We start from the raw sequence: 24,733 nt of genomic DNA, 5'->3' as shown, positions 1-24,733 counted from the left end.
ATGATGTAATTTGTTTGGGAGAGACATGATATTTCTGCTAAAAGGCCTATGGCGAATTTCCAGAATGCTCTTAGGTTTCAGATCTATCAGTGGACTAGTAACCTATATTGGTACGGCATCAGGTTAGAGTGGTCAGTTACCATAGACATATGATGCTGTGTTTTTGTCTCGTAAGACAACAAGAAAGCTGTCTCTGTCAGCACTCAAAACCGATGCGTGGGTCTAGTTTCGCTGACAGAGCCAAAATGCCTGCGATGGGGTAAATGATGCGCTTTGTAAGAAATCCAACATCACTACCCCAAAGCCACGCCACCTCTTAACATCTTCCACATTTCTGATTAATTAAGGGAAGTGCAGGGCATAAGCAATCCCACAATCACATCTAGATTGATTTACTGCAACAGGTGCTTCCTGAACTTGCCAGGATCCCAACTATACAGCCTTTAGAACATCAAGAAAGCCTCAGCAAACCTGCTTCCGGGCTAGAAAAAAGCTGTTCACGGATCTAAACATAGGTCAGTAACCTTGGTGTGCACGTCCTTCCACAAATACAACCCAGTATGCCATGACTAAGGTGTGAGCAAAGTCCCTGGCTCGCATTCGCTTTGCCGGCCCTAGTACACATCCTCCTCAGCTGCTCTGGAGCGCATCCATGTCACAATTCTATGGGTGCCTCCTCATCACAGTCCCTCCTCTCTTTCTTTATCTCATTCCCTTGCTCCTCTTGTTCCTCTTCCTTGTACCATTTTCTCCTTCTTTGCATCGTTGGCTGGCAAAGGAGAGCATTGTCAATGGCTACTTCCCAGACAAAGAAGCCACTGTCTAGAGCCGCAGGACATATACCTTTGCACACAGACCCACAGCGGGGAGGACTCTATGATGTGCAGCTTAGAAGCACACTGATAACTTTGCAAGTATTGTATCCAAATGAACAACTTTAATTATGCGGGGTGGTGTGAGATATAGCATCAAAAACCTTGAAATTCGGTGAAAGAACGTTTAAGAAACAGTTAAGGTGAATCAGGTCAGTTCAACAGAATCCATCAAATTCAGTGAAAAAGCATCAGCTGAAGTGAAGTTATTGGACCACTTAAGCTAAACAAACCTCTACAATTCAGCAGGCATTGGAAGCTGTGGCACTTTACTGTGAGCCATCTCTTTGCGCAGCTCATGTACACACTGATGGCATCACCTGTTCCCCATGATTTCCGTTGCTTCTCGAAGCTAGGTCCACGCTCACTAAATACCCTAATAAATGATTGTGATGAAGCACAAACCCAATATGGAATATGACACAAAGTTACCACATCGCGCTCCGCGAGACAAATGCCTAACATATTTGGTTGTACCTTCTCGTTACCGGCCTTCTAGAGGCACAAGCCTGATATTTGGCTGATTGTGTTAACAATGATTTTGCAAACGGACCAGCCTGGCATGTACCGGGCCTCAACGGGCCTGCACCTACCATGAACGACAGGTTCACATCCCCTCTAGCCTTCCTGAGAGAACTCCACGAGTGGGTTTTGTGCGTTTTCTTCTTCCATGTTCTTTAGCTCCACTGACTCCTGCCCCACTTGACACAGTGTACCATTCCAACCTTGAACACGGAAATGTGTGAGGGGTTTGAACACCTGTAATACATACCTCTCTGAACATGCTACAGATAAGGTACTCCGTCACAGATGAGGAAATTAGGAGTCCCAAAAGGGTCTCTTTACGCTGTAATGTTTTTCAAGTGCTTCTTTCCAACTCTGCCTGAGGAAGTGGCCAGGACCATGAACACTCACAAATATATGGCTTTGTAAGCATACTTAAGGTAACAACTGTTGTCTTCTTTAGGATTGACTCTTCACTCTACAAGTGGTTAACATAGCAAAAGTAAACTATTTATCAAATAAACCTGTATGACCAAGCCAAATTATGCATAATACATGCTATGTTCTTAAAACACAAAGGTGAATTTAAATCTGTAAGCTGTGGTTAGAAAATAACTATTTAGTATTTATTTTTATTAATTTAATTATTTGGAATGCGCCGGGGACCCAGAGGCATCTGGGCGCACAAGGACACAAATGGGCGAACAAAAACGACAGGACACAGAAGAAACCATACAAGGTTAAGCAACCACCTCACCATGGTAGGTAGGCCAAGGTATTATTTGAAAAGAAAGGTTTTCAGTGATGCAGGAAAAGATTTCACAATTTTGTCCAGACAAAGGGTGCTTGGCAGGGAGTTCCATACCTGTGCTGCCCACGTGGGGAAAGCCCTTCCTAAAGCCCAACCCTTATGAACCTGTATGCATTAATCATTCCCAGATTGGCGGAATCTAAGGCGCGTGTAGGTTTGTATAGAATAACGAGGGTCTTAAAGTACGATAGTGCCTTTCCATAGAGGCATTTATGCAATAGGGTGGCTGTTAAAGTGAATGCGAGCGGTGATAGGGAGCCAATGTAGGGATACCCTCCCAGATAATATGTGCTCACGTCTCGGCATGCCCTTGATGATACGGACAGCATGATTTTGGAGGGTTTGAAGTTGATGCAGGCATTTTCTGCTGGCCCCTATTAATAGTGAGTTGCAGTAGAAATCGAAACATGAAAGAATGATGACTCGACCAACAGAACCACAATTTGCCTCCGAAATGAATGGCTTGATATTCTTGAGAAGTCTCAGGCAGTAATGACAGTTCTTTGAGATGTAACTGGTCTGAGTCTCAGTACCAGGAGAAGAGTTAAGAAAGACCCCTAATGTCTTAACTTTTCTGGATACTGCGATGGGACAGTCCTTAATATGGAAGCAAGAGTACTCTTTCCCCATTTTCGCTCTGGCCACAGAGCTACCGAATAATAGTTATTTTTTTTTGCTCCGTTAAGTCAAGGCCTGTTTTCCATCATCCACTGTTTAATAACACCGTAAATGGAATTCAAATTCCTGCTGGCTAATTCAGGATCACCACTGATTTTCAGAATCAGCTGGGTGTCATTTGTGTAATTTGGCAAAGAGATCCCACACGTCTATAACAAATGGCAGAGTGGTCTAATACACAGATTAAGGAGCATAGGCAAAATGCAAGCTTCCTGTGGGACTCCACAATGAATGAGGGCAAGTTTTGAGGAGGCACTTACCCAACATACCGAGGATTGTCTGCCAGATAAAAATGATTTAATCCAACTAGTGGCCTGTGCTGTGCAGTTCCTTATGTCCACGAGACTGACGACCAGATGATCATGGTGGAGGAGATCAAAAACCTCAGACAAATCGAGAAGGACCAGGAGCCCAATTTTCACCTGGTCCAGCATCTCAAGCATATTGGTCTGTAGGTCGAGAAGAGCTGTCTCCGTACTACGATCCGCTCTGAACCCAGATTATTTACTATGAAGTATGGATGATGATTCATCTTTGGGGTCCAAGCCAGCCTACTTCACCAAGGGAGTGATTATAACAGCTTTGATAGTTTCAGGGACTGAATTGTGATCAAAGGAGGAGTTAACGAGTCTAGAAAGAAAAGGTATAAATACATTTTTGTTATCCAGCATTATTTTTATGTGGGATGAGGTTCTCAACAAAATTAGATTGTCCTTCATGTTGTTTGAAAATAGAAGAGGGCCGGGTCTGATCGACAAAGCAATTTTCCAGGTCTTTCTTAATTTTATCTCAGGCTATTTTAATAGCAAAGGCTAATCTGTGGGATGAATGGGGTGTGCTAAAGCTTTAGGATTCTCAAGAAATTTCAAATTCTCGAGGAGCTTCTTGGAATTGTTTTTAGCTCCCGATATTTCTTCACTGAAGAAATTCCTTTTTGCTGCAATGATTTTGAGTTTAGAGGCCATCTCAAGTGACTTCTATTTCTCCTTATTGGAGGCTATGAAGTGTTTTAGCCAGATTTGTGCAGCACTCCTTTTCTGTTTTTTCAAAATTGAGAGATCAGGGGTATACGATTTTTTGTGGTTGGTGTTTTCTCTCACCAGTTTCTTCTTCCTCGTAGGAGCAATTTAATCCAGAATTTTAGTTAGGGCGTTCTGATACGTCTCAACTAGTCGCTGAGAGGTATCAGAACTATCAGTGGTGGACATATTATCACTAAAACAGCACTAAAGGTGGTGAGGTTTAACATTTTAGAAGTTTCGATTGTACACAACTATGATTGGGTTGGGTGTTTTTTAGGAATGTTTTCTAGACATATAGATGCAGTGATCCGACCATATACATGTCGAGGTGTTCTTCATAACCACATTAAGATTTCTTGAGAACACCCAATCCCGGATATTTCCTGAAGTTGGCGTTGGTTCATTGTCTGAACCTTAAAATCACTTTCAATGAGTGACTCCTCCAGGGAAACAGCCTGAAATTTGACGATTCTTGCATAGAACCCCTATGTCCGAGTTATGGGAGTAGGTTTGAACTTTTACATCTACATGTGTCTGTGGCTCAGGGGGTATTCCAACTGTATTCGCTGGACAGATTATACAAGTTAGATCTGATTTCTCTGACCATGGTAAGGTCTGAGATGCATCTTGAAGCTGCAAGTCCTTGTTAGACACCTTCTCAACCAGTGTATTAGCTGAAAAGGGAAGAACTCCCTCCGTTTTTAGCATTAGATATTTGTTCACAATTGCAAGTCTTGATGCTTTTTGTGCAGCCAAGAGCAAATTTTAATCAGTTGAGTAAAACATAACTGAATTAGGGCACATACCACAGTATATTGTATATACAGTAAAAGATTTGTTATCCGACACTTAATTAATAGGAACATTCCATTATCCAGCATCTCATATTGCTGGTTATATAACCATTCTGGTATCCTCTCTGGGATCGGAGGCACATGTCACATACCTTAAAAGAAACTCCCAGTGCTATCAGAGACTACTAGGGCGTATTAGGCCATTCCTCAACGCCAAAAATAGCGGCACCATCGCTAGAGCCACCATCCTGTCCCGACTCGATTATGGAAATGCAATGATGTTTGGGTCCAGCAACAACTGCATTAAACAATGCCAAATCATTCAAAACAACGCCGTTAGATCCATCACTAGGAAACCCAAGCGTGACCATATTACTCAAGACAGAATAGGCCTCCATTGGCTCGCCATAGAGGAGCGCATTAAATTCAAATCCTTGACGTTGGTCCATCGCTGCTTATACGGCTCGGCTCCATCATACCTCAAAAAGGAATTCAACTGGTACGAACCTAGCCGATGTTTAAAATCAGCTAAACAAGGGTTACTCAAATCCAGCCATACCAAAGTAAAAGCTACCGGACTTGGCAGGGCCTTTCCCACCAAGGCAATTGCTCTCTGGAATGAGCTTCCGGCTAATCTTAGGCTGGAAAGTAACTATCTTTCCTTTAGAAAGCAGCTGAAAACATTACTCTTTCGTTTGGTAATCTGCTACAATTTCAGCTTCGGACTCATGTTGAGTCCTTCTCCTCTCTGTTTTACGTAGTCCCGTGATCTCTTCAGTCTTCGTGTTTCTGTCGCGCCCTGATGCTTGCGAGCTGCAGCGCGTTATAAATATATGAATAAAAAAAAATAATAATAAAATAAAAAAAAGTTTCCAGGCTGGATAATTGAAGTCCAGTTGGTAGAGTGTTGTTTAACAGAGGAAAATGGTGACATAGCTTTGTTATCTGGCTTTTTATTCTGTTAACAATATCCGTACCTCCCAGCTGCTGACATTTGATTAATGAGCAGTAAGTAGGGGCCCACTGATGCTGGATTTCAAACTTTCACTGTATTTCAGTTTTTTTAAAATGGAAAACTGTTTTTTTCTATGACTATGGGCCTCATTACGAGTTGGGTGCAAAGGGATACCGGGCACCAGTAAGGACATTGGTGCCGGTAATCCTTTTGCCCCCTATTCCGAATTCCCTTAGCGGGTCCCTTCCTTAACGCCGGGTTTTACCAGGCGTTAAGGAAGGGACCTGTTAAGGGACTTTAGAGCTAATAACGGTACCGCAAATTGCGGTACCGTTATTAGCGCCTTCCCCCTTCCATTGAGCCCTTTGGGGGCTCAAATGGGAATGTGGAATGGCTTTTTCAATTGGGATTTACCGGTCCCGCAAAGGTCGGAATAGACCGGTAAGTCCCCATTGAACGAGGGCAGACTTCGTACCAGTATTGGAGGTAGTCATGGCACTAATAGCGCTGTGATTACCTCTAAACTCGGAATGAGGCCCATATGACTTTATAATTTCTAAAACCTTTAGAAACTTACAATAACTCACATCCAAAGCCTCTAACGGCCACTGAAATCTTCTTTAAGAAAAATAAGTTGTACACAGCTCTATTTATTTCTTTGATACCATGTGGCATGACATATTCCTTAATACACTCTCTACCATCATAGAGAAATCTAATTCAAAGAAAAGAAGTTTTGCAGCGCTAAAATCAAAAAATAATTGACAAGGCCTGAGATAAAGATTTTCAGATACGAGAAAGTATTTGGCAACTTTTGTTAAAATGACGAACTGCTCAACTCGAGGGGTAAATTGACACATTTTAAAGTGACAGAAAAGAAAAAATGAATTTGCATTGTCTGCTGGTGGTTGTGTTTATTTTCCTTCATAGAAATCAAGGGTCATGGTTATGAAACCTACAGATGTTGAAAATGTCGACCTGTAATAGGAGTTTGATAAGCCAACACAATGGATAAACTGCCGTGTTATGGAAAATGGAACATCAAGGGGCAGAGAAACTGTCATTTTGAAGAACAAGTTACCTACCCCTGGTAACGTTCTTTCGACTGGATGTTCCTCCCATGTATTACTCATCTTTGATCTTTCATATTCGATATCCAGCTTCAGCTACTTTGGAATAATTTTTTTCGGCAGACGGTGCTGTGCAGCGATGCAGTCGAATTGATATCCCTCGAAGGCCTCTGCCTCGAGAATGATGTCCTTAAAGGCATACATAGCACACGCAGCGCTTGTTGCCTTAAGTTCTATTTTTCTACTACCGGATAACCACAGGTTTAACCGTACTCAACTTTGAAGGAGCGAAAGCTGTAATAGCATGGGAAATTCTACTGTGGGGCAGACTTGAAGGGCAATGATAATGATGTGTTATTTCTATAGCGCCTTACAGAGAACATTTTACATACATATATCATCCCAACCGAAGATGGTACTCATTTATCAACCTCGGAAGGATGAAAGACTGAGTTGGCCTTGCCGGGATTTGATGCTGCGACCTGCAGATCACACATAGATCGCAGCAGCAAGCGTTCAACCCACTGAGCTATCTTACCGGCTATGAAGAATGCATGGGAGTCTTGGCCACTGAATATAAGAGGCTTATTCGCTTGGTTAGTCTGAGGTCCTTGGCTTTGGTTTCCACTCTAGTGTTTCTTATATATGAATTCTATGGTCAGGGTGAGGTGAACTACTACCCTACCTAATAAATAGCAAATCAACTAAAGTAGGGAGACGTCTCAAAAATGTGTCCGGATTGTAGCATACAATGAAATCAACTTAAGGGCCTACCCTAAGAGGACCTACTTTCTTGAGCCCAAAACCCATCCCTATTGTAATGCACATATAGCACCTGATTTCTGGGCCAGGGATTTCGAGTTCACTGTTCCACACCAGGGACAGCCACCATGAGAGCCTACCACCCCGGCCCCCAGGCCAGCTGGACAGGGAGGGGTGCTGTACCTGCAAAATAAAATCACTGTTAACAGAATATGGGCTGCACCCTGAGTCCTTACCTTAATCTTTCACAAGACACAGACAACAAGTAACATTTTTCAGGGATCCCAATGGGTACCTCTCCTTATTTATAAAAGCACTTAAACTTTTCTTATGGACCATTTCTAACCCTATAAATGTCCCCATGCTTGAGTCCCCATGCGTGAGTTCTATCTAAAAAGGGATCTGCCCCATCGGCCCACCTTTCTTTAGAGGGGTCAAAGAGAGATCAATAGGGTGATACTGACCGAACAGACCCCTGTCCCACCCCTGGAGACCACCTATAGTGAGGTAGGCCAGAGGGGGGCCTCTGTGGGTGGTCCCACCACCTAGGCATTCTCAGGCTGGCTGCCACTTTCCTCACAACCCCGCTGCCCCTTTTACTTATAAACATTCCCCTACTTTACTTCAACTATACAAAAAGCATTCTAATAACTACATGCACTATATGTAAAAAAAACAACTACAACTGCTGTGACAATTCACAGGTTCTCGTCACTTTTCTCCAGAGGGGAGCCCTTCCATGTGAGGCTAGGCAGGTGAGCCTGCTATGCAACATTCCCAATAGGGGTGGATGAAAGTGGGATCTCACAGGGAGAGACTCCCCTCTTGGAGACAGGGACACCTGTTCCATCCAGGAACTCCGTATGCCCTCACCTGAGGAGACAACAAGAACATCAGAGAATCAATACCTTCCCTCCAAACCAGTCACTATTTACTGCTGTAATGTTGTCAGTAATCAACCTTCATCAACCTCTCCTACTCTGAAGAAGAAGAAAAATGGGAGAACCATGAAGAGTAATCAGTGGTTGGCAGCTAACCACAGTGAGACAACGATAATAGGGCGAAGAATGACAAATGCACCATGGAGAGAGACAAAGGACTGTGGGCCTACTCTGGGGAGGGCCCAACCCTTCCCCATAAAAATGAAGGAAGGACCAATAGAAAGAGAACTTGTCTCCAGGAGCCCGGGAGATTCGTATCCGAGCTGAGAAAGCAGTCAGTGAATGCAAAGCTGCCTGTTGTGGAGCAGGCGGCCCAGACCGAGAAGAAAGAAAGGCATTCAGGAAGCAGAAGGCTGGACAGAACATCCGAGGAAGGCCTGGAAGCGGTGGCGGGACCCAGTTGGGGTGGAGCGAGCAGTCCGTGATCAACGCTGAGACCGTACCAGGGACGACTCAGCAGAGCCGTGGAAGAAAGAAGGAAGAAGTGGAAGTCCACTGAGGTTATGTAAGATGGACAAACATGCCCCTACAGGAAGAACCAGTGACGCCTATTCTATATGAAAGTGGTGGTGGGAGACCTGGGTGGGGGAAGTGGCACAAATCAAATGTAGATTGCCAAGGGACCACTCATACTTGACGCAGTAACAGTGAAAGGTGTTAAGTTAACAAAGATTACCAAGGGACCAATCATACTCGTCCCACTACAAGTGAATGCTCTAAAGCTAACAAAGACTACCAAGGAAGTAACCATATGCACTCCAGTGCTAGTCGGAATTGGGTAGAGAAAGGAAAGCCGCAAGAGAACAGTGGTGCAAGAAATAAAATATAAGAAACACAGAGAAAGAGGGAAGTGGAAAGGGATCCGTGGTCCAGGGATACTGGAAGAATTGTGTGTGAAACTAAACCCACAGTACAGGGGAGGATATCAAGAACTTCAGAAGTTGACAAGGAATAGAGAGACATTTATAGGTTTAGAGGAGAGCCAAGACCAGGGTATCTGGCTACGAGAATGTGGACTTGAACAAGGAACTTTACCAGTAGTAGAAAAGGGGATGCCTCAGGGGGACAAGAGCCCCTTTGAAGAACTAAAAGTACTTGTACAGAATAGCATCAAAAGCCTTCCCAAGAAAGACTTGCTCAGACTTTAGACCTGTGCAGGAGAAGGGAGTCATTCTCCTGGACCCCTCTTTTCTTTGAGCCTTTTCTGAAAAGTGGTAGGGATAGAATAGGGTAGTTTGGGATGGATGACAGAACATTACTTTGGAAAATCTCAGTGACAAAGAGAACTCCAGTTAGGTTTGTGTTAGGTAGGGAAAACACCATACTATTAGGGATAGTTAGGCCTTTTTATTTATTATTTAAATAAAGTTAATTGTGGAAATTCCACCAGTGACTCCTCTGTCTCCTTCTTCTGACCTATCACACTGTGCTACAGTAGCCTACCATATGCATTTTCAGAACCATAAACATGCTTATAAATATATACGTAAAGATACACAACAAACACTGACACAGAAACATAAAATACATATATCTTTGCACAGGGGGGACTGCTGCAGTCAGTCACCCCTTTTCAGTACCTTTATGTGGTGTTGTTCTGGTGGTTGCTTGGGGCTGAGTTTGCACCTGATGGAATTGGGTTTGGTCCCCACAGTTTTCTGTCAGTGATGCCCCCTCCACTACATGGGGCATTACTTTCCCAAGCTCACCACTACTCTCACAGTCACCATACAGTTGCTGGGCGGCCCCCATGCTCATGTGGCAGCCAGCCAGGGTCACCACCTTGACGCGAGGGTACACCTTACGCTCTTTAGTGGCCCCAATGGTCGGGGGATGGGGGGAGCACCCAACATCACTGTATGGCTCCTTTTCTTTGGGTGGCACCATACCATGGGGCCTGCTACGATCACTGTCGCAGCCGGCATCTACTCTCTCATGTTCTGTGCACCATCTAAGCTTCAGGCTGCATTGGAGGGATGCAGGGGACAGGCTGATAATGTTCACCTGGGCTGCTCTGACGCGGCAGCCCAGGACTTTCCTTCACTGCTGCGCCCTGCAGGGCAGAGCGGGCTTGCCCACTCTTCTATTCAACTGCTCCCTCACCTCCTAGGCCTCCTGTCATATGCGGCCCGGGAGGACTTTCCTGCACCGCCTGCCTCGCCAGCTACAAGGTAGGCCAACAAGGGGCATAACTAGGTCACTCAGTTCGGGCTGCACCCACATGCGGCTGGGACTAGGCAGCTCTTTACTCATCGCCCCGAGCATCACCGCACACACTGTCTGGGGCCTTTTGAGGGGCCACTGTAACCACACTGGGTCGCCAACCTCAAGCGCCCAACTCAACATCTGGGCCATTTGCTTGAGACTGTGGCCCCTAAGGGAGGTTTTTTTTCTCTCTGCTTCTTCTCTCATCTCCTTTTCTTTCTAAAGATTATTTTTCACTCCAAAGAATCGCAAAATCTAGTAGCCAACTCGCATTGGACAGGAGATTTTATGAAGGGCGAGTACCATTTGCATGGTAGTCGACCATGCTGGTAAGTATGGGGATGTTTAAAAGTTACAAATAAACTTTGTTTGTAGTAAAAAGGCAAATACAAGTTTCACTGTTCCTAGCTGGATGTTCGGTGGCAGCATGTACCACATATGAGGTGTGCTTATGGTGACATGCACCATTTCACAGAAAGCACTGGTAAATATGTTGGCATCTGTCACCATGGGGCGAGTGCATTTCTCTTAGGTTGAGCGTGTAAACTAAGGAATTTGCCGTGCCGCTCTACAGGGATAATTAAGCATTTGTGAGGTCTGTTCCCTAACATTTTTTCCTCTGGAATACTCCCCTGCATAGCCCATTCTTGGCCAGGGGGCACTTAGTTTTATTTTCTCTCCTAACATTCCATCCAGGCCCATGGTGGGCTGGATGGATCAGTCCAGCACAACACACACAAACACATTACACACACATGAATTAAAAAGCTGTATTCATAAACCCTGGTGTCAGAGTCTTTATTTCTAGGTTTCCCTTAGGGGACAAGCATGTAGCCCTCACTATACAGGCCCTATTTGGGCAACGGCTTACACACACATTTCCAAGGCATTCGTACCCAGAAAATTGTTCTTACAACCACTCACAGTGTCATGGACTTCTTAAATGTTCCTTCTCCTCCTTTCACTGCAACCCAGCTCTCTGTCTCTGGAATGTTGTTGTAACACCTTCAAAGTCAAGAGGCTTGCATCTCTTTTTATAGAGATGATATGACATTAACTTTCCCCATATATACGTTGGTTGGGCTCTCTGTTTCCCCATTAGAAAGTGTGTGGTGGGCTCATTTGTTGTGTGGTTTTCAATAATTTCTCCATGCACTGGCCCACATGGTCCGAGATTACAAAAGGTCCGTCTGTCATATTGGGACAGCAGTGTCATGGTGGCCCGCTAATCTAGTGTTCTGGAGTTCCTGTTCACACGTGGGTTTGTTTGCATGCTTTCAGCAGTCCTGGGCTTTGTAAACCAGACATTCACTGATTGTCAAGTCTTACTCTACCCTTGGATCTACAAATGGGGATCAAAACGCTAGTTGAATCACCTGCTTGCTCCATGCCACATCCTTCCTGGGACTGATTGTCCTGGTGTTTCTTCCCACTGGGAGTAGAGCTAACACCTAAACAAAGCGCTGGACCATCTTCTTCCTTTCCCATTAGACATATCTCCCGTTTGAGGATATGAACGTTGTTCCCTAATCTGCGCGCCTGCTGGTGCCAACGGCGGCACCTAAGGGAGGACAGGTGAAAATCTTGCAATCCACTGTATATCGCCTCTAGGGAACGCAGTACTTAGCCAGAGGCCTTCCTTGTCCTTCAGAGTTCATCAGTCTCCCACAATGGCTTATAAACATTTATTTCATTTATTTTGCATTTGGATAGTGCACAAGGCAGCCCCTGGGCATCGCAGCGCTGTTACTTGTAATTACACTTGGTTACAGAAACAGAAAAAATACATTACAATTCTTGTGGAGTAGGAAACATTTTATAATGCATACATAGCGGGTGTGAGCAGAGATTTTCCTGTGGTGTGGGCATTGGTTAGATGAAGAACAGTGTTTTTACCGCTTTCCTGAATGCCAGGTGTGAGACTTCTCCACGAAGTGGAGGTGGTAGTGCGTTCCAGCGTGTGGATGCTAGGTAGGGGGAGCTGATGCCACCAGCTCTTGCTCTATTGAATCTGGGCACTGAAAGCATGTTGGCGTATGGCGTTCTTGTGGGTCTGGCCACAGAGATGCGGTGAGAGAGGTAAGAGGGGGCAGCTTGGTGGATGTATTTATGAGTTAAAGCAAGGGCTTTGAAGAGGATTCTTTCTTTGACTGGGAGCCAATGAGCTTGTTTCCTTGCAGCCGTGATGTGCTCCCTTTTCGGGATGCCTTGGTGTGACCTTTGTCACACCAAACAACGCATGTTCTTTTTGCACCACCTTCTGTCTTCAATATACAGATATTCTATGCATTCCTCATTGTAGTACTTCATTAAAAAAAAAGAACCCTATTCAAAACCAGCCATAGACTGACAAACAACGTCTTGAAAGCAAGCATTAAGGGAGATGGATGGGCACAAGAAGAACCAATGAGACAACAAAGCAGTCAAAATCAAGAGAGATACTGGGACAGAGAAATAATGACTGAAAGAGATTGAGAGTGAGAGAACATCAGAAAAGACAGCTGAGAAAAGATGTCCCTAGAGGGTGGAGAGATCAAGAAGAAGAGCGCAAATAAGAAGGTGTATGGAGAGAGGAAGGTCTGTGCCACACTGACCTCTTTTGTATTGTTGTCCTGGATCAGGCTGTACAGAGGAGCCACCCTTGTGATCTCCAGTAATACAGGTGTAGGGCTGAGTTGTTCCTTGCCTGCCCGTCGGCACAAGTGACAGGTGGAAGGGCAGCGCCCCTTCTCCTCACAGTGGATTTCCACCCCCTGAATCAATTGGTCGTCCGACAGCATCTGCGCGCTTAACAGTCCCGAAAGGTATGTAATGAAAGGCATGGACTTCAGCTCCTTTTTGTTGCCCAATTCCGTTGTTTCTGGTGATTAAAAAAAAAAATAAGCAATAAAGGGTTAGGGATCCTAGAAACAGATTATATGAACATGGTCAGAAGAATGCATAGATAGAGGCTTGAATCTTGGAGGGAAGTCGTGGTGGGCGGAAACGTGGTGTCCTGCAGTTACAGTCTAAAAATGCATGTCCATCTCTGGTGACTCTGCATCATGAAATATGTCATAACATAACACACAAAGTCCTCTCCGCGTTTAGGGATATACAGATAAAACAAAATAATACAGTTAATCTAAATACCAATTATTGTCATACGCGCTTAGACGTCATCACATTTGGAAGATGGAACTATACAAATATATGGTACCATAACATAAGGGGTGGTACTCCTGAAATCCTTGAGCGATTGAGATGCTTCAGGACTAAAGGTGAAGATCCCTGATTATAGTATAGATTACCAGGCATTAGAATGTAATACATATTAACTATGCAGTGCAGCCATACAAAGCATTCAGCAAGCAGCAATATACAATTTATAATTAGCATACAGTTTAATGAATGACAATGTATACATGCATTAAAGGAGTGTGGTAAAGAGGTAAATAGGATGCCAGAGACTGAAGGTGAGATCAGTGTGAAGTGAAAAAGAAAGTACAAGAGAGACCCAATAAGTCCAGAGTTTATGAGCAGGTTGCACAAATGAGTACACATGACAGGGAAAACAGACCGAATGCTATTGATTTAAGGAAACTAGAGGTCATAGTGATGAGTAGACCAACATGAAGGAACTCAGGCAAAGAAGCGAAGTGGGGAGAAGTACATAGATTTTTTTTTAACAATATAAAGGGTAAGTGAATTGAAAAAAGCGAAAGGTGAGGCTATCAAGGTAGTCTTTTGAAATACAATAACTATTGGCAGGAAATTTAAAAGGAGCCTTGAAGAATGTAAAAATGGCAGAATATTGGGAATTAGTTGTACTTACGTAACCAACTGCACACCATTGGGAAATCACGATTTGTAGGTGTTCTACGAGTACAATTAATTAACCAGAGCCATGGTACAGTAAAGCGTAGTCATATAGTCTTTGAAGATTAGCAAAAAGAAAGAAATTGTATCTGTTGGTGCAGATTATTAAATGTGAGATTTAGAATAAATGTGCCATTGAGATAGAGAACAACGGCTTATTCATGTTACTAGAGACAATAGGATATTTCCATCCACAGCCACCTGGAAAGAACGATGGAAGACTCATACAATTAGAAGGGGGGCGTTCACTGTTCTCTTTGGCAAGAGATGGGGTGGTAAAGTCGTAAGGAAGAGGTCAAGTCAGTGTCCTAAACATGAATATTTCACAGGGCATACAACTTCTATATTACTTCTTGAGCCTGCAGGCTTGCTGGGATGGAATGTCACAGATGAAGCACGCCTATTGCCTTCTGGATATGAACAGTACAAGACAGAGGTTGGTGCTAGTCATGGCGCTATTAGCGCCATGACTAGCACCAATACCGGTACCGCCACCGACGTGGTGGTATGGGGATTTACCGGTCCATTCTGCCCTTTGCGGGACCAGTAAGTCCCCATTTGAAATGCCATTCCCCATTCCCATTTGAGCCCCCATAGGGCTCAATGGGAAGGGGGAAGGCGGCAATAACGGTACCGCAAATTGCGGTACCGTTATTGACCCCGGTATCCCTTTGCGGGTCACGTCCTTAACGCCTGCTAAAACCAGGCGTTAGGGAAGGACTCGCAAAGGGACCTCGGAATAGGACGCAAAGGGATTACCGGCACCAGTGTCATTACCGGTGCCCGGTATCCCTTTGCGCCCGGGTCGTAATGACCCCCAGTGATATGCCTCCCTAATGCCATGTGTCATGGTTGCTTCTCTTTTCGTTGCTGGAAGGAAGTAGGTGGAATCTAGGGAGTGGCTTCTTCTTAAAGGCTTTATTATCGGGAGGTCAGAATATTTGCTAGAAAAGGTCACTCAGTTATTTTATTGGGAAGTGACTGAGGATTGGGAGCCCTACCAATTCCTTATTCTGCTTCATTTCAGTGAGGAGTAGTCCTGACCTCTGTGCAGTAGGGACCCCAGCCGGCCCATAGGACTGGGGGTTTCCAAACAGCACTTTAAGATGAGTAGCAGCACCCTTGAGATGGATGGGGATGCAGATTAATACTCTCGCATCAAATCAATAATGACAACTCAATAGTTTGGCAAAGGGAGTTCGTTTAATGACAAGTACAAAAAACGGGGAGTTCATGAATATCAGCAATCGCTCGATCTTCCTTCTCGCTTCAACTCCAACTAATTTCAGAAAACCAGAACATTTATTTCAAAAACTCGTCATCACTGACGTGTAACTCTTAAAACTTAGCATGCAACTTGATTGGTTCTAGGAAGGTAACTTTAATATAGGTATTATATCTGTGTATGGTAACAGGGAAAGGGGATTGGATAAACAATGTCAGGTGGGGCATCTAAGCTCTTCCTTGAAAATGGCTACTGTAGACGTCACTAAAAGTACGACGGCTCATTGGTTCTGCTAACTATAGGACCCTAGATTACACAGTCCCCTATGATTGGGTTGGCATCAACCCCACTCATACTTTACCACTTGCTTAGAAGCGTGCAGAATAGCCGGCCAGGTACAGGGAGTTCGGCATCACCCCCAGCTTCCCTCCAATTATTGCTACAATCAATCATCACTTCAGTGGTAATGTGTCAATTATTTCTTTGTTGTTGGCCTTGAGTCTGATTCTTGGTCTGGGAAAGTTAAGGCATCTGTGCATGGCACAAGTCCATGCATAGGTGTGAAAGTTTTATCCCTTCCTGCTCGTCTGGTCACGTGATTCTGACACCGTGAAATTGTCTTATTATTCATGCAATTTCGTGTATTTGATTTAATTCTGCCAGTCGCCTGCCATCTGTGGCTTATCTTGACCTTTCTGCACAGGATACTCTGTTCTTCTTCTCATTTATTGTATCCACTGTTGGTCTATTTCAGACGATACGACCTTGGCTTCTTGCCATGATTACCTTCGTCTGAGTTTCTCTCTGTCTTTAATTCTCGATTTGTTTGCTGCAAAACTCTCCTCTTGAGACATTTAATAACCTTTGGCTGATTCTGCTCTTGTGCTTAGTGGAAGTATACTTATATAAAGTGCTTCTTTTGAGGTAGATATGTATAGGTGGCGCTTGCCACAATATATCTTACTACTAAGCATAAGCAAGCCTTACGATTTCTGTGCTACTTGCGGTTACTGTGCATATGTACACGTTTCAATTAACTGAATATCTTCATCGCGTATGGCATCATTTCTGACATCTTGACATCAATTATTTCACTTTAGGCTCAGGATGTCACTTATCAATGGTGTTTCGTCTCTTTTCATCATTCACAGGTCGTCATATCTTCTATATGTGACTCAATATGGGTTCTTATGATGTCATCATTCGTCTTCCTTCAGCATCTTCTTCGGGTATTATATTCTGACAATCGTCATTCTGTCTCCCTTGTCGATATGGTTTTCTCAATGGGTACCTTACTGTCCAAGTTTTCTTAGGTGTCGGTACTTCAACAGGTGCTGTTCTTCTGATAGGTACTAAACAGAGCACAACTGCGGCTCTCTGCTGGTTTATTTGCTCATCATACGTCACATATTTCGGCGTGAACGTTCCTGGTACTTAAAAATGGGCGGTTGGAGTGTGAATCAAGCTTGGCACCTCCTCAACACCTCCGTTAAGAGGAAAAATGGCCTTCAAAATGTAGGCAAAATGTGTGATTTTGACTAAAAATGAGGTTTATCCCCCAGTGGCAATCCATCATTATGAGCAGCAGAACCTTTTTGATGATTACCAGTCCAACATCTGACCCCAAAGTACACACAGGGGCCTCATAGATGCTCGAGGAGACCTCCTCACCACAAGAGACATTGGTCAAATGTGTGCCCTGACATTACTTGATCATTTTCATTTGGAAGCCTTTGACATGGAAGACCACAGCATTTAATTCTGTTGCCAAGAGGGTCTTATGGACATCAACGGACCTGACCTTAGTGGTATTGCTTCCTCTCTCTGCACCAGAACTCACCAGGTGAAACTGGCCTCTGACCTGCCTCATCCATAGTGATCACACGTGGAGTTTCCAGAGATTCAGCCCTATTTAACATCAACATGGCTACTCTTGCTCAGATGCTCAAAACATCAGCTACAATCAAATTACATGAAACGAATGACGTTCAGCAGTACATTGCTGTCTCCCTCGTTCATGTCATGGATTTCAGAAACAAACAGCCTGTGCCCTAATCCTTCTAAAACAGATTCTGTTAGTAAGCCAAACAAACCCAGACCATATCTCTAGCTCCTTCACTTGGCCCCCCTGAATGGGCCCTCATTCAGTGCCTTAATCAAACTTTTACAATATAGGCAACCACTATAATACGCCACTCATTGGTACCTAAAGTGAATGCAGTCCTTAAGTCAGATTATTCCACATGAAACTGTTTAGGGGGATCTTCCTGAGTTTACATACCATTCCCTGGATCACCCTAGTCCTTGCATTGGTCGTGTTATGCCTTTACCAATGCAATGGCAGCTAAACTGGGTTGCCAGAAAAATCTCTACACAGCTTCACTTGGCACAACACCATGCAGCCCACATCACCTTTGCCCTACATCAATAAAATCCACAGTGGTTGCCTATCAAGTGACATATCTAGTTCAAGACTCCCTGCTTGCTCCATAAAGCCTTCCATGATCAGAAACCTGACTATTTCCTGTGAGAAACCTGAAGTTGTCTCACCCGCTAGTGCCCAGGGATCTATCATCCAGGTGGCCAGGACAGGGCCATCACTTCTGGGTCCAGTTCCTGGGGGTGGACCAGTGCGGGAGGATCACATGGATGAGGGGTCCTTGGAGAGTGGAAGTGGGACACCGGAGGGTGAGAAGCGGTATCCCCTTCCCAATAACACCTTTTCCCCATCCTACCAGGTAGGAATTCACCCGCCGACCCTTTTCCGACACAAACACTTTCGCACTGACAATTAACTGTGAGCGACAATGGACTAACACCAGAGCAGTATACCATGGACAGGCAGGGTTAGGCAATTACGGGTTATTACACACACACGACTTCCATCACACTTCCCCACACAGATAAAAGGCAGAGCAGGAAAGCACACTCTGAGCGAGGCAAACCACAAGAGGAAAGAGCAGTTCCAAGATGGCAGTTCAATACAAGAAAAAAGACAGCGAGACCAGAGAGAGCCGCAAGGAGGGAAGTACCCGTGACCTCTAAAGACTATTACTTTAATGAGCCTTGGAAAGTAAGAAATCAAAGACCAGGAACTAAGGGTGATCAAACTTGCACAGTGTCGGAGGTATCGACCTCTCCTGCATCGATAACCGAGGCAGGGAGGAGTGATTGCTGCTGTGGTACTGACCTTGGCTCCTACAACAAAGAGGCGTCAGAAAAGAAAACACAGCCGGTGAGTCGGAGAGATTGATACCAAACTGGCGTGTGTTTTGAACCAAGGTTGCAAGCGGCAACACTTTACAAAGAGAACAGTGTGTGAGAAGTTTGCAAAGAGCGAAGTAGATATATAATTGGAAACCAAAAGGAGTAGTTGAACGTTATAATTGAACTTTGGGAGAAAATATACCATACACAGAGTGGTCCGGCACCACGTAGGTGCTCATTCGAAAGTCTCTGTTAGGTATCCAACTGATGCTGAGTGTGAGAAAAAGGAATATTGAGATTGAAGTGGTCATGCAAAGGGTCAAGCTAAACCCTGTGCACATTCGAAAGACTTTGATAGTTTAAAGTACAAAACAATTGGTCTGAGCCCGGCTGACGGCGACTAATTGAGTGAAAGAAAGGGATCTGAGCCCAGTTGGGGGGGATTTGGGGTGAACCGTGAGTCTCCTGAGAAAGAATTGCCTGAATATAGTTTGAAAGGGATCTGAGCCCGGAAGAGGGGGATCCAACATTGAACTTTCTGTTTAGAAAAGGATCTGAGACTTGGTAATGCCCCCGCGGCTCGGGGCTTATTGCTTAAATATTTTACCACAGTATTATGTTGAGGATTATGTCTTGCCTTATTTTGTGTGTGGCTGGGTTTAGGCATAGGCTTGAGTTATTTCTCTTGATGAGCTTTATCTTCAAGAAACCAGAGCTTTCTCCTACGAAGATGGAGTGTTAGGTCAGGAAGGGACGGGTGAGCCAGCTCAGGGCCACCTGGCATTTTAGAGCATGTGCAAGCATTCTATCACTGCAGTTCATTTCTAACCTGGACTAGAGCCATACATGTGAACCCTCCAAATTTATACGGGAGACGCACAATTTCTTTATTACAAATATAGCTATTTTTTTACTTACTCCCGCCTAAAATAATTAAAAACCCCACTGCAATCCTATGAGGAAATTCCAGTCTCCCGCTTTCTGTAACAAAATTTCTCTCCAGGTGCTCGAGAATGTTGGCATGCATGTAGAGCAGGTCCTTTGTAGACAGTATTCTTGATTTTGGGCCTAAAGTGTAGGCTTCTATTGTACATCATGAATCTCTCCAGAAAATATAATCATGGGACAAGATGCAGATTCCAATGGTGGGGTGCAGCATTTAATGTGTGGTCCGCTTGTGCCCCTTATTTGCATTAAAAACTGTAGAGAGCAGTGCAACATCTGTTGAAGATGTATGTGCTATCACGCATGAGTTACTACGCATGCGTGGAGCTGGAGCAGTGCTTTTTTAGTGATTGGAAATGGTAGTACCCCATTTCCTCGCATGCCAGTTTGCCCAAAGCCCATTTACTCCATAGTATTTTACTACATTTTACTGCAAGCTATAGATGGGTGGTTGCGTTTAGGTATTTAAAAAGGTCGGGGTGGGGTGCTACGGTGGTCTTCCACCGCATTTTTTGTGGTAAAATGTAGTTAAAAAAAACATCTAGCAAAACGGCTTTGAGGAAATGGCTGCGAGGAAGTCACATAATTGCATAGATCCATTCGAAATGCAGGCCTGCTTCCAAAAAATAGATGTATTCAGATTTCAGACAGGTTCATCCTAAGCGCATAGTATGTACCACAACAGCGTTCCTTCGGCGCGGTAAAGAAAAGTCATCCTGAAGTTGGCAGTAGTCTCTTCTGTTGTAAGAGATTCCGGATTGTCTCTGCTTAGCAAATATAGCTCTCCCAAACCAGATGTATTTCATCAATTGATTAGCAGAAACCTTTGTGTTTGCACTGGAGGAATTCTATGGGTTGGTTTACATCCCTTTCTTCGATGTTTCTGTATGTGCCTGTTCTTGTTAAGAAACCAGTTTCCATGTTCAACGCCCAGCTCCGCTTCCACCATCGAGCCCTGCTTCTGCTTCAGCACCCACGGGCTGGTCTAATAAGGAAGGCACAGCTTCTGGTGGGGATACCGCTTTGGGACAGTACCTTGTCACCCACCTCCATCGGCGTGTCACCCAAATGTCATCTGCTCATCTCTCTGGCACTGAATCTTTGCTGTCTGGACCATAGCAGACCCATACATGGCAGGGCTAACTACCACGATTCATGCTCTGCGATCAGCAACTGCACCTTCCTACCCAGGAAGGCCTCTGCTGGCATCTCGTGGGTATGGATTCACTCCTCCGGTGATGGCCGCCGGATAGGCCCTTGCTTTTCACGTTTATATTTTTTGGGGTGTTCAGGACTGAATTACAAGGACCAGACTTAATGACGGTAAACAAAGAAAAAACGATTGATCTCGTTGCGGTATGTGGCATTGTCCTGTAGGAACATCAAGGCCTCCATCAATCGCTGGCCTTTGTCCTGAACAGTGCAGAGGGCCCTGTTGAGAGTCTGCATGAAACACTCAACGTCCCTATTGGTCCTTGGCCAGCACAGTGTGATCTGGTGGTTCTCTATTGCATAGAACCTTGCAAACTCCTCCCATTGAAACGGTGGGCCATCGTGTGACCGGACTGAATCTGAGAGACCATGGGCTGCAAATAACTGCTCCTTGACAGGGAGCGCAGTCTCCTCTGCTGTGGACGCCGTGAACCGCACCATGGGGTATTAGTAGAACTAATCCAACACCACAATGAAGTGTTTTGATTGATGCACTGTCCCGAAATCCAAAAAGAGAGGGGTGTCCCGACAAGAACAAACATATGGTTTAACAGCAGTTATGAGTCGCTGTGTCTCAAGGAAGCTCTGTATACTGTGTACAAAACCCCTATTTTTGCCTTTAATACTATATACCCCAGTCCCTGACAGAGTAGGGATTCACCCTCTCGTTTATGAATTTATCTGTCCTGAAATCCCGGCTGAGAGCTTTCCATGGCTCTGTGCCTCTTTCTGGGGACTCAATGCCCCTTGTCTACCCGTAGGTCTAGCTGCCTGGCGTCACACAAACCTCTCACGGGCATTGTCCACTTTGGCCTCCAGGTCAGGGAACAAAACGTTCTCCCTGAGGCATGCCTTGGTTTTGCTTGCCCCCTGGTGGCCCACATGAGCCAGGTCCAACACACTGTGGCAGCTCTAGAGTGATGATCAGCTGTGAGCCCCTCGGGAGTACACCATCCAGGCCAATCGACAACTCCCCAAGCATTCTGAAGAAATGCTTGCACTTCTGGAGTCTGGTATGAGGTAGTAGCCAGGAACGATCGCCATTATCCAGCCCATTGCTGTCCCAGGAGTAAGCCCATTTCTCGACACGTGGCCGCTGCAATGAGTTCAGGATTCCCGCTCAGGTGATCATGTTAACCAGTTCTTCCACATCCTCGTCCACGTCGTCGCAGCCATCTGCAAGCAGATGAGGATGCTGTGACAGGTAGTCGGCCTGATTGTCCGACCTGGCCCGAAACATGAGTGTCACTACATTCTCCTGAAGTTGGATCAGCAACCGCTCCAACCAAATCGGGGGCCGCAGCACAGTTTGGTCATGATGGGGATCAGAGGCTGCGATCAGTAAACCCGGTCACAGGATGGTCGTAGATGTATATATGAAAGTGCTGACAATCCCACAAGACTCCCAGCACCTCCTTGTCTGTTTGAAAGTACTGCCTCTTCATCACAGTAGGGCTTTGCTGGCATAATCGATGGGGCATTTATCACCCTGAGGGTCAACCTGCAGGAGTACAGCCCCCAGTCCCAGCGGGCTGGCATCAACCACTAACTCTGTGGAGTGACAAGGGTTGAAGTATGCCATTGATCTTTCAGCTACCAGGGCCGCCTTTGTGCTGTCGACTATGTCCTGCTACGCCTAGCCCCACTTCCAGTCAAGGTCATTTTTCTGTGAGGACCCACTGCTGCTCTGTCAGTGTGGCCAGGTTTGGGATGAATCATCCGCAGAAATTCACCAATTCCCAAAAACTCTGCATCTCTGACTGGGACATCGGGTCGGCACCTTCTTGATCTCCCGACTTTGGCATGGTCAGGGGAGAGACATTTTTCGTGGAATATGAAGCCAACAAAATCCACACTTGACCGCAGGGAACAGCACATTTTCTTGGTGAGCGGCATCCCATGTTGTGCCAGGTGTTGAAGTGCCGCCACCAATCTAAAAATGTGCTCCCTCTACAATGCAGCAAAGATCAGGACATCATTGTTGACATTCAGGACACCTGGGAGCCCCGCCAGCACTCCTCTGATCATTTGCTAGAACACCCCCACTGCAGAGGGCACCCCAAAATGGAGATGCTTGTAAAGAAACAGCTCTACGTGCAATGAAAACATGGTAATGAGGCGGGACCTGGTGGTCAGCTTATCAGGGCCTTTGCTGGTTAAGTCTCTTTTCTACATAAAGTCTCTTGCCTCGGAGGACCTGATGTCTTCAACAAAATAATAAACAAAAGTTCCTTTCTTGTTACACGTTGTGTGATGACTTTTCACACCTCCATCCCCCTCTTTCGGGCTCAGACCCTTCTTGAATGTTCGCTTCCCTCCGTCGGGTTCGCTACGGTTTTTAACACAATTTAATCTGCGACATTCACAAATCTTAATGACTTTTTAAACAGTTCACTGTGGAAATCCCTCGGCCTGGATCACTCTTGTCAACACACTGTATTTCGGGACTTTAGAATTTGCCCCCTCATTATCGGCATCCTTCGCTCAGGTTCACTCTTGCCAATCTTGTCAATTGCTTTTACGATGTGTGATTCACTTCCCTTAGTTTCACAATCATCTGTTGGTCAAAGACTTTCAACTGTATAGAAGATTTTACAAGACCCCTGTATGACCACTTGGACCCCCTTTTCGCCTTTCCCAATGCCTTCTGGTTATGGTAGTTTCAACAATCGGGTAATCGCCCAGAGTTTCATGATTGAGCACCCACGTGATGCCGGACTCCTCTGTTGCTGGTTTTCTCCCTCTTTTTAAATCAATAGCTCTTTTAACCTTTCACAGTTCAATTAGTCGTTTGCTACTTTTCGTTCACCACAGTTTCTTATCGACTCTCCCCTCGACTCACTGGCTGTGATGAACCACTTGGCTTTCTTTCTCTTTGGAGTCAAGCTTGGTACCCCGGAGACCAGCATCTCTCCCCGGCTTGGCTATCAGCAGAGGAAGGTCTCGTGTACTGCTGACATCTGCTACAACACACGCTGACTATTGTTCGCGGTCTTAAGATTCCTTGTGCAGAGGTTTCACCGGCCTTGGTCGGAAAGGGCAAGGTCACTTCTCTACTTGTCACCCTCTCGGTATGCGCCATCTTTCTCCTCCTCTTGAACTGCCGTGTTGAGGTAGCTCTCAAGTCGTGCAGTCTGCCTTGCTTGTATTGCACTCTACCTTTTATCCCTGTGGGAAAGTGAAAGGGCGGTCATGTGTGTGCGGTTCTGGTTAATTGCCTGATTTTATCTAACCCTAGTGTTGGGACATGTCAGGTAACTGGCTTCAGTGTTAGTCCGTCGTCTTTTGTAATATGCAAAAGTGTTTGCGTCGGAAAAGGGGAGGGGTAAAGTGTTTGTGTATCCTACGTGTAAGGTCAGGGAAAAGTTGTTGGAAGAAGGTGGATACCGGGTCTCACCCGTCTGTGTCCCACTTCCACTCCTCAAGGACCCCCCCGAACCAGGTGATCATCCCTCACTGGTCCACCCCTAGGAACTGGATCCAGTAGCGATGGCTGTATCCTGGCCACTTGGATGACAGACCCCTGGGGACTAGTCAGGGAGACACCTTCAGGTTTCTCACAAGAGCCACCGATTGGACCGATGGGCCTGCATGTAGCTGCACCACCTGGCCCTTGAGGGAGCCCACACCATTAAACAGCCCCTGGGATTTCGTCAGGAGCCCGTCAATGCT

General features: G+C 45.3%; 1 protein-coding gene across 3 annotated transcripts in view; it reads right to left on the bottom strand.

The window, feature by feature from the left end:
• The window catches only part of ASTN2 (astrotactin 2), a 3,972,579-nt gene that overhangs the window by 777,975 nt on the left and 3,169,871 nt on the right, over positions 1–24,733 (bottom strand). For all 3 annotated transcript variants that reach the window (XM_069609664.1, XM_069609663.1, XM_069609665.1), the window contains one exon: positions 13,209–13,474. In XM_069609664.1, coding sequence (XP_069465765.1) covers positions 13,209–13,474 — 266 coding nt within the window. The remainder of the gene's footprint in view (positions 1–13,208; positions 13,475–24,733) is intronic.

Source organism: Ambystoma mexicanum, chromosome 8 (genome assembly GCF_040938575.1).
Source record: "Ambystoma mexicanum isolate Mex_15411 chromosome 8, UKY_AmexF1_1, whole genome shotgun sequence".
Classification (NCBI taxonomy): Eukaryota; Metazoa; Chordata; class Amphibia; order Caudata; family Ambystomatidae; genus Ambystoma; species Ambystoma mexicanum.
This window is presented reverse-complemented; position numbering and strand designations above follow the sequence as displayed.